General features: G+C 39.3%; 1 protein-coding gene across 4 annotated transcripts; it reads right to left on the bottom strand.

Annotated features, from left to right (window-relative positions):
• Nucleotides 1-59: 59 nt before the first annotated feature.
• si:ch211-188c16.1 (uncharacterized protein LOC562677 homolog) lies at nt 60-10498 on the bottom strand. Of its 4 annotated transcripts, XM_047367693.1 has the most exons (19): nt 10337-10498; nt 8175-9117; nt 7889-8080; nt 7490-7746; nt 7218-7405; nt 7014-7126; nt 6905-6930; nt 6283-6323; nt 5864-5993; nt 5549-5708; nt 5185-5308; nt 5078-5109; nt 4749-4812; nt 4590-4624; nt 4284-4347; nt 1034-1120; nt 926-939; nt 625-658; nt 60-464 (listed from the first exon to the last, which is right to left on the bottom strand). In XM_047367693.1, exons 1-19 carry the CDS (start codon nt 10418-10420, stop codon nt 395-397), a joined length of 2658 nt encoding a protein of 885 aa, XP_047223649.1. In that variant the 5' UTR covers nt 10421-10498; the 3' UTR covers nt 60-394. The 4 variants fall into 4 exon arrangements, with proteins under 4 accessions (XP_047223649.1, XP_047223647.1, XP_047223648.1 ...); XM_047367691.1 differs by having other exon boundaries at nt 7218-7746; XM_047367692.1 differs by having other exon boundaries at nt 7227-7746.
• Nucleotides 10499-11666: the final 1168 nt, after the last annotated feature.

The raw sequence follows: 11666 nt of genomic DNA, 5'->3' as shown, positions 1-11666 counted from the left end.
CAGTTTCACAATGAGTGAGCTCAACTGGAAATACAGACAGTGAAAGTAAAAGAAAAACATCAATGTTATATATTTATTTTATGTAACATGGAAACACAAACTGAAAGAGTAATCATAAACACTGTCAGAGGTTTAAGCAACCACAAACAGTTTATTTCTACCCGTTCCAGTGCAATAATCAACGGTGTCTTTTCATCATCATATTATTATAGTGCCTTCAAAGAAAGTCAAAAAGTGTTTAAACCATTGTGAAAACTATGGGTGAAATTACAATTCTAGCAGATTCAAATAATAATAAAACAAAACGTTTACAATTTGTTCATGTCAACAACCCCCGATGTTAGTCTCCATCTGGATGTTTAATATAGACAGTCCTTCCTTCAGCTCGGGTAGATCAGATGGTATCAGCATACAGAGGTGGAGGAGGAAGGAACTCCATCTCTGTGAAGTCAATCTCCTGTTCGCTGTCACAAAAAAACACAACAGGATGCATTAGCTTGAATGGAAAATGCTTTAAATACAGTGTGCATGCTTCCTTGGAAATACCAAACCCAGAATGCTTTACTAATACAAATAATGATCAAAGAGTACAGCTTCTCTCTCCGAGTGGACTTAAACACTTACGGATACGGAGGCTCCTCAAACGAGCACAAGAAGCCTAGATAAACACAAACAGATACGCAAGTCACATCAACTTTGAACTGCTGTCTGTAAAATATGCAACACCAGCTTGTCTCCAAGTTACAGGAGATAAATGCTCCCATCAATTGTTTTCCATTAGACAGAAAGTCTCTGAGTTGTGTTTAGACTGTTGAGGCCCCGAGGTGATCTGTGAGTGCCCTCCTTTTAGCTTCATTATCAGTGAGAGAGAGAGAAGCTGTGACGTCAAAATAGTCAGGGAAACAATATTAAACTGTCAACTTACTTGACGTGTCTGAACTTTAAACAAGACAAACAGGATAAGCAAAAGTTAGCAGCAGAATGAGACAGCAGGACTGGGTACTGTTGCCAGAGATGTGTAAGCAGAACTTACTTGATAGGGGCTGCTCCTCCGTCACCAAGTTCATCTTTGCTGTGTTGAAACAAGAAGGCTAGTTTCTGCAGAGCTTCATGCCTGGTCCTGTAAAATAGGGACATCGGAGTCATATTTTACTAATCTACAGGGTGTGAGGGACATATGTGCACACTGGATCCAATCCAGTGTAGTGATCTTTAGGGACTATTTGTATCCAGCAGCAAAAGATTCAGGTGCAAATTTAGATGTTAAAGCTAACGTTGTGGCATTCAAATTACGTTTTCTTTTTTTGGGGGGGGGGGGGGGGTTCAGCACACTTGCTTCAGAAATAATACAAAAGGTTATTCTGAAAACGTCAACTAAATTTTTCCTATTAACTCTGACAGTTTTGTTAAAAGACCAAAAAAAAAATTCCGATAACTAGAATTATAAGTCTTTAAAAGCTATTTTGGTTAAGATATGGGGTTGGCATGTAGACAGGCTGACAAATGGCTTATTTTTGCCCACTTTACAGTAGATGAAGCCTGTCTATCATTCTTACACTCAATCCTACCATTGCTGATGAACATGACACCAAGATAGCCCCCTTTTATTTCAGATGGGAATCAGGGTCTCAGACTTAGAGAATCTGACTCTAATTTCTTCTGATTCTCATTTTACACTTGGCAGCAAACTACTCCAGTGCACACTAAAGCATCTGAAGATGCCATCAAAACCACATCATCTGCAAAAGCACACCCTGAGGTTCCCAAACTACATAAGCTTCTCTCTACAATGTCTTGAAATCCTGTCCATGAACACCACAAACCAAATCTGGAAGATAAGTTTTGCTTTTAACATTTACTGCAACAAAGTTAGATCTGTTGTCAGATGGTTCTATGGTACAGGTCCTTCTCAAAATATTAGCATATTGTGAAAAACTTCATTATTTTCCATAATGTAATGATGAAAATGTAACATTCATATATTTTAGATTCATTGCACACTAACTGAAATATTTCAGGCCTTTTATTGTCTTAATACGGATGATTTTGGCATACAGCTCATGAAAACCCAAAATTCCTATCTCACAAAATTAGCATATTTCATCCGACCAATAAAAGAAAAGTGTTTTTAAGAGAAAAAACATCAACCTTCAAATAATCATGTACAGTTATGCACTCAATACTTGGTCGGGAATCCTTTTGCAGAAATGACTGCTTCAATGCGGCGTGGCATGGAGGCAATCAGCCTGTGGCACTGCTGAGGTCTTATGGAGGCCCAGGATGCTTCGATAGCGACCTTTAGCTCATCCAGAGTGTTGGGTCTTGAGTCTCTCAACGTTCTCTTCACAATATCCCACAGATTCTCTATGGGGTTCAGGTCAGGAGAGTTGGTAGGCCAATTGAGCACAGTGATACCATGGTCAGTAAACCATTTACCAGTGGTTTTGGCACTGTGAGCAGGTGCCAGGTCATGCTGAAAAATGAAATCTTCATCTCCATAAAGCTTTTCAGCAGATGGAAGCATGAAGTGCTCCAAAATCTCCTGATAGCTAGCTGCATTGACCCTGCCCTTGATAAAACACAGTGGACCAACTCCAGCAGCTGACACGGCACCCCAGACCATCACTGACTGTGGGTACTTGACACTGGACTTCTGGCATTTTGGCATTTCCTTCTCCCCAGTCTTCCTCCAGACTCTGGCACCTTGATTTCCGAATGACATGCAGAATTTGCTTTCATCCGAAAAAAGTACTTTGGACCACTGAGCAACAGTCCAGTGCTGCTTCTCTGTAGCCCAGGTCAGGCGCTTCTGCCGCTGTTTCTGGTTCAAAAGTGGCTTGACCTGGGGAATGCGGCACCTGTAGCCCATTTCCTGCACACGCCTGTGCACGGTGGCTCTGGATGTTTCTACTCCAGACTCAGTCCACTGCTTCCACAGGTCCCCCAAGGTCTGGAATCGGCCCTTCTCCACAATCTTCCTCAGGGTCCGGTCACCTCTTCTCGTTGTGCAGCATTTTCTGTCACACGTTTTCCTTCCCACAGACTTCCCACTGAGGTGCCTTGATACAGCACTCTGGGAACAGCCTATTCATTCAGAAATTTCTTTCTGTGTCTTACCCTCTTGCTTGATGGTGTCAATAGTGGCCTTCTGGACAGCAGTCAGGTCGGCAGTCTTATCAATGATTGGGGTTTTGAGTGATGAACCAGGCTGGGAGTTTTAAAGGCCTCAGGAATCTTTTGCAGGTGTTTAGAGTTAACTCGTTGATTCAGATGATTAGGTTCATAGCTCGTTTAGAGACCCTTTTAATGATATGCTAATTTTGTGAGATAGGAATTTTGGGTTTTCATGAGCTGTATGCCAAAATCATCCGTATTAAGACAATAAAAGACCTTAAATATTTCAGTTAGTGTGCAATGAATCTAAAATATATGAATGTTAAATTTTCATCATTACATTATGGAAAATAATGAACTTTATCACAATATGCTAATATTTTGAGAAGGACCTGTATACTGACCTTTACATTTAAGCAAAGACTCAATATTTTCAGAGGTAACCTTTCTGTTTGGGGACTTCTGCAATTCCTCCTGGCATACTAGATGTCAGCTTCTGAGCCAAAGTCATATGGTGTTTGCTGCAAATTGTATTCCGTGGTCCAGTTGCTTTTAGATGATGAACCACAGGTTGTTGATGGATAAAATTCTCTTTGTATTTTAGGGTATTTCTTTTCCTAGCTTTACACATCTAGAGATTTAATAATCTTCCATCAACAGATTCTCCAACCTGGACTGTGGATATCTGCAGCTCCTCCATAGTTATAACTTAACTCTGCTTTAAACATTTTGGCAACTTTCTTCCTGACCTGTCTGCTGTGTTCCCAGGTCCTGATGATGCTGTTTGATCTCTAATGTTCTCTAACAAACCTCAGAGGCCTTCATAGAACAGCTGGATTCATACTGAGATAAAAATACACAGCCAGTAACTTCACACAATAACTGGGATTTTTTGAGGGCATCTGAGTAGTGGAGCCTGAATAGAAATGCCCATTACACTTGAGATTTTTATTTGAAAAATATTATTTTCCTTCCACTTAACAATTATGCACTACTATGTCTTGGTCTCTCACACTAAAACCAAATGAAATACACTGATGTCTGTGGTCATAATGTGAAAAGTAAGAGGTATGAATTATTTTGTAAGTCACATCACCACTAAGAGCCTTCCTCTAAGCCACAACTGTTAACTGCTTTCTCTGCAGTGACAGGGTGTGTTTGAGACTTACTGTGTGTGTAGTTCTTCCAGGTTGCTGTCACTGAGTGTATGCTGGCCATCGACATAAATGCATGCTGATAAAGTGAGCACATGAAGACACGGGTATGAGAATGATCTGAGAGGAATGGAGCTTAGTCATGCAAAGACAGCAGGGGTGAAGTAAACAGTGTGGTAAAACAGCACCTTAAAAGGCATTTCACAGTCGGCCAAATGTCCACACATAACATCAACCAACCACAGAGAGGCTACCCTTCCCTTTCAAGTGAAGGGCTGGATTTATCATACGTTTTTTCCCTCAGCAGATAAATGTACTTACACACTTCTGGCTCTGAAACAGTCTGCTGAGCAATGCTATGATATAAAAACGGAGAGACAAACATATGACTGCTCAGGAGTGATAAAATACTTTCAATCTACTACAACAAGACTTTGCAAAGGGCAATTTGAGCCATAATAAGGACAATAAACATCTTACTGGCTTTCATAGGATGGTGAAAGAGTTTCATCCTCACAGGCCCACTCCTCGCTGTCATCTGTGACTGTGGAAAAACAAACTGCTGTGATTAAGGTCAGAATGCATGCTGATGAAAGGTGTTTAGCAGCCTCACCCCTTAGCTTACACAGAATTCCTCCACAACAGTAAAATAACACAGCTTTGAAGCAGATGGCGAGCGGTTGACTTGGTGCTTTGTCAGTCAACAAGAGCAAACATTTTCTGGACCATTCAGTGAGTTTTCAGACAACGAGTGATTGAAATGTAACGAACAGACTGAGTGTATTTGCACAGAGACTGCAGACACTTACAACTGCTTGTTAGAAGAGGGAAGTTAGACGATCTGGAAAAGACAAAACAAAAAAAGTCATGATCTTCCTAACCCTAGTAAAGAAATCCACTTGTCTTTTTCAAGTACCTGCTCCCAATGCTGACGGTATCTGGCTCCAAATAGGCTCCTCGTCCAGCTGCTTGAGCCTTTTTGCCAAGTTCCAGCATGTCCTTGATGTTTAACTCAACGTTCATCACTGAAATGTAACCGTCTATGATAGAGAGGGGGACAACAGATAATGAGTACAATGTAAATCCAGCCTAAATCAAAGAGGAATGCGATTTCCGCTAAGCATGCCTCTTTACAAGCATTTCATCCCATCTTCCAGAGAAGCACTACATGATTAATTAATTGTATTTATTTTAAAATGCATTCTCTCTTTCCTCGTATTAAAATATAGAAAAAAGGACTTAAAAAAGTAGAAAAACACAGCCATCACAGTTAAACCTACACTTGTGGTTGGCATCCCGAGCCAACCATTTGCCTTTGGGGCAGTTGGTGGTTCGTATGATGCTGACCGTGTCCCCGTTCTTCACAGGCAGGTCGTTCTTGCGGACTTTACTGGCCACCGTGACCTTGGCATGGTACATTGGCTCTTCCTCGCCAGTCACCTACAGTCAGCCAGGAGGTACATCACTTCTTAGAGTTTTAACTACATCTATTTCTTTCTAGATATCCATTATAGTTTTTTTTATTTAATTTAAATATAGATTAAATTTACACTTAGGGTAAGCTAAGGGAGCTCCACCAGAAGTAGATTCCTTACTTTGAACTTTTTTTTCATTTCATTTTCTTTCTTCTCCCTCTCTTTTTGCTCCTTTCTCTCCTTTTCAAGTCGCTGTTTCTCTCTCTTCCTCTGTTCTTTATGATCAGCAGTGTTGGGGCTTGGGTGTTGCCTAAAGAAAGCTCAGATTGTTCAAGGTACTATAAAAAATTAAAGAGGGGAAGACATACGGCCAGCAACTTTCCTGTTCAAACTACTAATGTGTCACATACTTCGTGATGTTATAGGTTAAATGAGAATGTTCTCCTGACACTGTATGTTGCTGTAATTGCAGGGCGATCGCCACAGATTCAGGGGAATATAAAATAGCTATCTTCTCTTTAGTGTCAAGATAAGTATCAAAGATAGAAACAACAAAACAAAAACAAAAAACAGATCAAGCGTATGTTTGGAAGACATACCATGGATGCCGTGGCCGTTTGTGAAGACATGTTTCCCCCTTCTGGAAATGAGCACATTATTTAGTATACATACAGCCCCTCACCAAATTCATACCTATCCAACATGTTCACGTGTTGTCACATCAGAACCACAGACTTCAATGGATTTTATGCAACAGAACAACATAAAGCTGTACAAATTCAACCAATTGCATTAACATTTCCTCTAATTAATCAACAGTCCAGTAGTCTAGAATATAATCTCAGTAAAAATCCAGTTCTGTGAAAGTTTGTTAAAGAACAGAGAACAAACAGCATCATGGATACCAAGGAACACAGCAGACCGGTCAGGGGGAAACGTTGGGGAGGGGTTTAAAGCAGGGTTATATAATAAAACAGATGTTATGCTTTGAACATCTCACAGAGAACTGCTCAATCCTTTACAATTTTCCACTACTTTGTGTTGATTTCTCACACATAATCCAAATAAAATTCATTAAAGTTTGTGGTTGCAGTCTTGACAAAATGTGGAAATTGTTAAGCAGTATGAATAATTTTACTAGGCATTTTATGTGAAAATTATATTTATTCAACTGGAAAAAATATTTTGCCCCATACTTAATAAAATATTAAAATGGCTTACCCTTGACAGGCTGTCAACATATGGATCTGGAAGAAATAAGAACGTTAAATAAAGAAAAACATTTGCAAGGATTTTCATTTAAATGACAAAAGAAATAATCAAACTTTACTTTTTAGTTTGTTTTTTTGTTTAGTTGACGTATGGCTTGCAAGGAGTTTGTTTAACTCGACATCTTCATAAACATTATCACAGGTTTCATAGTTGCTCTTGTGGTTATGTTCACTAGAAAACAGAAACAATCCAGATTTCTGAATAGAAATCTAACAACTTGCAGCTAGGTATAAAACATCAGCCAACTGTTTCAAGATCCTACCAAAACCACCTTGGTTGCATTTGAGTCTCATGGTTTGATGTTGGACGGCCCAAAGGCTCAGTTTCCTCTGGGACAGACATGCAGTCAGCAGCCCCCACATCAGTCTCTTCAGAACGAGAATTGGGAAAAGCGTCTACAGCTGCCTCTTTGCTGTTGGACCACCGCTCTGGTAGCGGCAGCTCTGGAAACTTTGACAGGTTTATTGGTTCAGAAAAGCTTGCTGGATCAAGGGGTATTATGTGTGGGCTGCCAAGGTTCAGATCTTGGACTACCTGGCTCCTATCGGGCTCTGCAGGATCACAAACTGACAAGGCAGAATCTGGAGCATGGTAATCAGTGACCTCACATATGATCGGTGTTGTAGGATTACCAACAAAGATGTCTAAAGCTTCAGTTTCTATCGCGGCAATGTCAACAGGTTCATTATCTGCCGTTTCCAACTCTGAAGTCTTAGAGTCTGGGAAATCTGGGGGATCCAACACAGACACATCCTTTTTAATTGGTGTTTGGCACCAACCAGCTGATACTTCTACAAAAAGGAAACCAAAAGGAGCTTTAGCTGAGAGAAGACCTCTAATCCGTACTGAGGTTAGTACAGAGCTACAAATTTAGCAAAAACTGTTGTTGCTCCAAAAGGAAGATGCATAAAGTGGAATAAATCCTGGCCTTACCTTTAACTAGGACTGCATGGTAAGAGCTAAGATCAACTGTTGGAGGTCTGGGGGGCTTTATTGGAACCGCTCCAAGTGTCCACAGCTCCGGTAGCAGTTTTTTCAAGGGAACCCAGGGTGAATGAGGTTCAACAGTCCTCGCTGGCAGTTTTTCGGCTTTCTCCATTATAAGCTGTGTATCGAAAACGGGTTCTTTGGAAGAAAAACAATCATGGAAAATTGTTATGTAAATAATTAAATCTGTACAAAATGATCAGAATTGTAATATTTAATATCAATAACATACTGTGCACAGAGTTGTTGGCTTTGAAAAAAGGCAGAGCAGAAGTACAGGCCAAATGTGGAAGGCATACGGGTGGAGGTACTAGGACACCTGAACCAAGGCTGTCGGGGTTCTTTGGAGACAAAGGGAAGATCTTCTCTCTGCAGCTGTAGTCAGGTGAACACAAACCTTTGGGTTTAGTGGGAACTATAATCTGCTGCCGTGAGAACTTTTTTTTGGCCTTCTCCAACGTGCTCAGAATCCTGTTGTCAGAATCAGAAAACTTTTCTGGAGGAGGAGGGGTGACTGTGATTTCAGGACTGGAGACGAGGTACTCGGAGATTGACTGGTTACTCTGGGGGGAAGCTTGTTCTTCGGTGCCTTGTTTTTCCATCGGGCAGAACTCACATGGAGCGCTATAAGGCCTGTTGGTTAAATCATCACATGTGAGCTCCTCTCCATTATCAGCACTGTTTTTTGATGCTTTGACTAATTTGAAAGGGAGCAACAAACCCTTCTTCTTCATTTTACTGTGTGGGAAGACCTCTTTTCCTTTCTCCGATTCCAGTTTGTGTTCTTTTCGAGCAGATGCATCCATCTTAGGATCTTTGACAGGCAGGGTAGGGAGAACCAAAGGCATGCGTCGCTCTTTGAGGGAATGCTTTGCTGAGCTGTCTCCATTTGCAAGCTGGGATGAGGAAGAGGTCTGCTTAGGGTGAGGTGGAAAGGAAATCGGCTGCTTGCCTCCTGATGACCGAAGTTCATCTCTGAAGAGGACACGGGGAATTTCAGGCATGTGGTTTTCCACTGCCGTGGCAATACCGCTGACCACAGAGCTGCAGGGTCCTAAGTAAGATTGGAGGAGTTTGGGTTTTTCAGCAACAGCTGGTCGACTGTTTTTTGAATGTGCCAAGAGGCCCTCTTCCTGAAATTTAGCCCTCAGTGCTTTGAAGTTAATTTGTCCTCCCTTCAAAAAAGGAAAATATTTAGGCATGAAGATCATTATTTTTTATTTACTTCACTTTGATTAATTTTTGAATTAATTAAACCATTATCCATACTGGTTGTAGCTTACTATCAAAGGGTAGAAAAAGAAAAAAATATGGTCTTAAAATTCTGACACATTTGTCCCAGCCAAAAGTCAGCTTCCCAAAAACTGCTATAAAATTATAATGTATAGGTACATTTTCCACTAAACATGTTAGTTTGTTAAACTCCCTTTAGCTTGAAATATTTCTGTAAAGTGTATTTATATTTTAACCGTTTATCCCTTTAAGCGGACAGTATATTAACTTAACATTACAGTCTTTTTTATAAAAAAATAATAAAAAAGTTACTTTAATTTCCATAAAATACCTTTCAGGAAGCATTTCCTTAATATAATTATTAGGGCCTGAGATGAGTCAATGTTTGGCAGAAACATTGATTGACGTTCATTATTATTATTTTCTACAATGTCAGATATAAAAAATATCCCACTGGAGGACGAAAAATTATTAGTGTCCTAAAATCTGCTGTAAAATTATTTAGTACATTTTTCCCCACTATGTGTCTATATATTTTTTTATTATTAGGCCCCAAGATGGGTCAATGAGTGGTAGCAACATTGATTTGGATGCATCATTATTTTCTACCGTTTTTATTTATTTTCATTTGTCAAATGAAAATAAACTAGGATACTTAATTCTGAGGTATCATATATATATATATATATATCAGATTGATTTTGGGCATTTTAACCCTTTGAAAGCCAGGATATTTACAAAGCTCTATTGTTTACTAAAAATAACATATATAGAAGACTTCACACACATTAATAAAAACACGTGTCAGCAGCAATCTTACTGCAGTAATTTGGGAAAAACTAAGTAGTAGTTTAAAAGAAATGGTGGAAATAATTAATTTGTGTTAGTGTTAATGTGGGACCAGATCAAATGTCATATGGCATATCTAGGCCATAGGCTACTCGTTCAACTTTAGTCAAAATGTTTTTAAAATAATAATAGTAATATAATCGAATGGGACAACATTTCCCTAAGATCTCTTCAGGGTACATCACACAGAACAAGTAATAAAACTCGGTAGACCTAGCTAGCACAGGACATAGCAAAGCGGCTAAATGGAGTTTTAATTTTCCAGAACTGAGTCCAGTTCATTAAAGGTTTTCCGACAGCTTCCAGATTTACCTCTTCCATTGTCGCACGTTTTATTCCTCGCCTTAATGCTCCTCCTTTGGAAAGCAGGTTATTCTTTGAAAATACTTGTAACATCAATTAAGCTAAAACAAACCACTTCAAACAGCCGCGGCCGACACACCTGCGTGCTGCGCGTGCTTTCCGTGCGTGCTGCCGTTCATCGAATGAACCAATCAAAAGCGTCTGTTTTTAAATATTTTTTATGTGCATTTCGCTTCAATGGGAATCGTTTTATGTTTTCAGACAACAAAAATGTAAAGAAAACACGAAAGACGTTATGCATACACATTGTAACTGAGTATGTTATCTGGTACTGGATTCAGAAACAGATTAAACAACAGGTCAAAGTCAAAGACATCGTAATGTGAGCATAAACAGAGCAAATCAAACCTTACCTATTAACTAAACAAATAAATAAACAATAAAAACTAATTATTGATATTTTCAGATATAGAGAAAAGCATTAATAAATGGGTTTCTTTTGCATGTTGCATTTTGGCATTCAAAAAACATCTTGGATTTTTTTTGGCCAGCCTACAATTCATTGCAGATTTGTAATAAATATCTGTAGAAACGTATGTATGGTGTAATAAAGTATTCAAATGAAAATGAATTCTAAGAAATTTTTGCTAGGCTTTAATGCACTCCTTATATTACAGGAAACTATATCTGTTTTTTATTTTACCGAGTTTTAATGTCGAACAGGTTTCTATGCTGTCTTGAAAAGCATGGAATTGGATTTACATATTTTTCAGGTCTATTTCCAGCATTTATTCCTTAGCCCATTATATGTTACATTCTTTCCTTGTGGAACCCCCACCCCTTTCTTTCATACTCTGCTTCTTGTATCCTTTAGTCTTTCTTTGGTAAATGGACTGAATTTTATATAGTGCCTTTCCAGTCATACAGACCACTCAAAGCACTTCACACTAGAGCCACATTCACCCAATCACACACATTCATACACCAATACACAGATCGGTAGGCAACTTCCACATCGACATACAGCAGGAGGAAGCTGGAATTGAACCCACAACCTTCCAATTGCAAGACAACTACTTTTCCTACTGAGCCAGTCACCTCTTTGTGTCCTTCTCTCCATTCTAAAATTTATCATTCCAGCCTCCCCATCTCTATCTTTCTCTGTCTGCCTGTCTCTGTAGAAAGATTGTAAAAGTATCTACAACATATTAAGAGCAAATGTTTGTATTTTACAAGAATTAAGAACATGTTTAGTAAACCTGAACAAAAGACTTCTAAATCAGCCAAACTTAATCTGCAACTATAAAAGTGAGTCAACAGTTAGCAGATGCTTACCAAG

The sequence above is a fragment of the Girardinichthys multiradiatus genome, chromosome 6 (assembly GCF_021462225.1).
Source record: "Girardinichthys multiradiatus isolate DD_20200921_A chromosome 6, DD_fGirMul_XY1, whole genome shotgun sequence".
Lineage (NCBI taxonomy): Eukaryota > Metazoa > Chordata > Actinopteri > Cyprinodontiformes > Goodeidae > Girardinichthys > Girardinichthys multiradiatus.
Note: the sequence above shows the minus strand (reverse complement) of the source record. Positions and strands in the feature narration are given on the sequence as shown.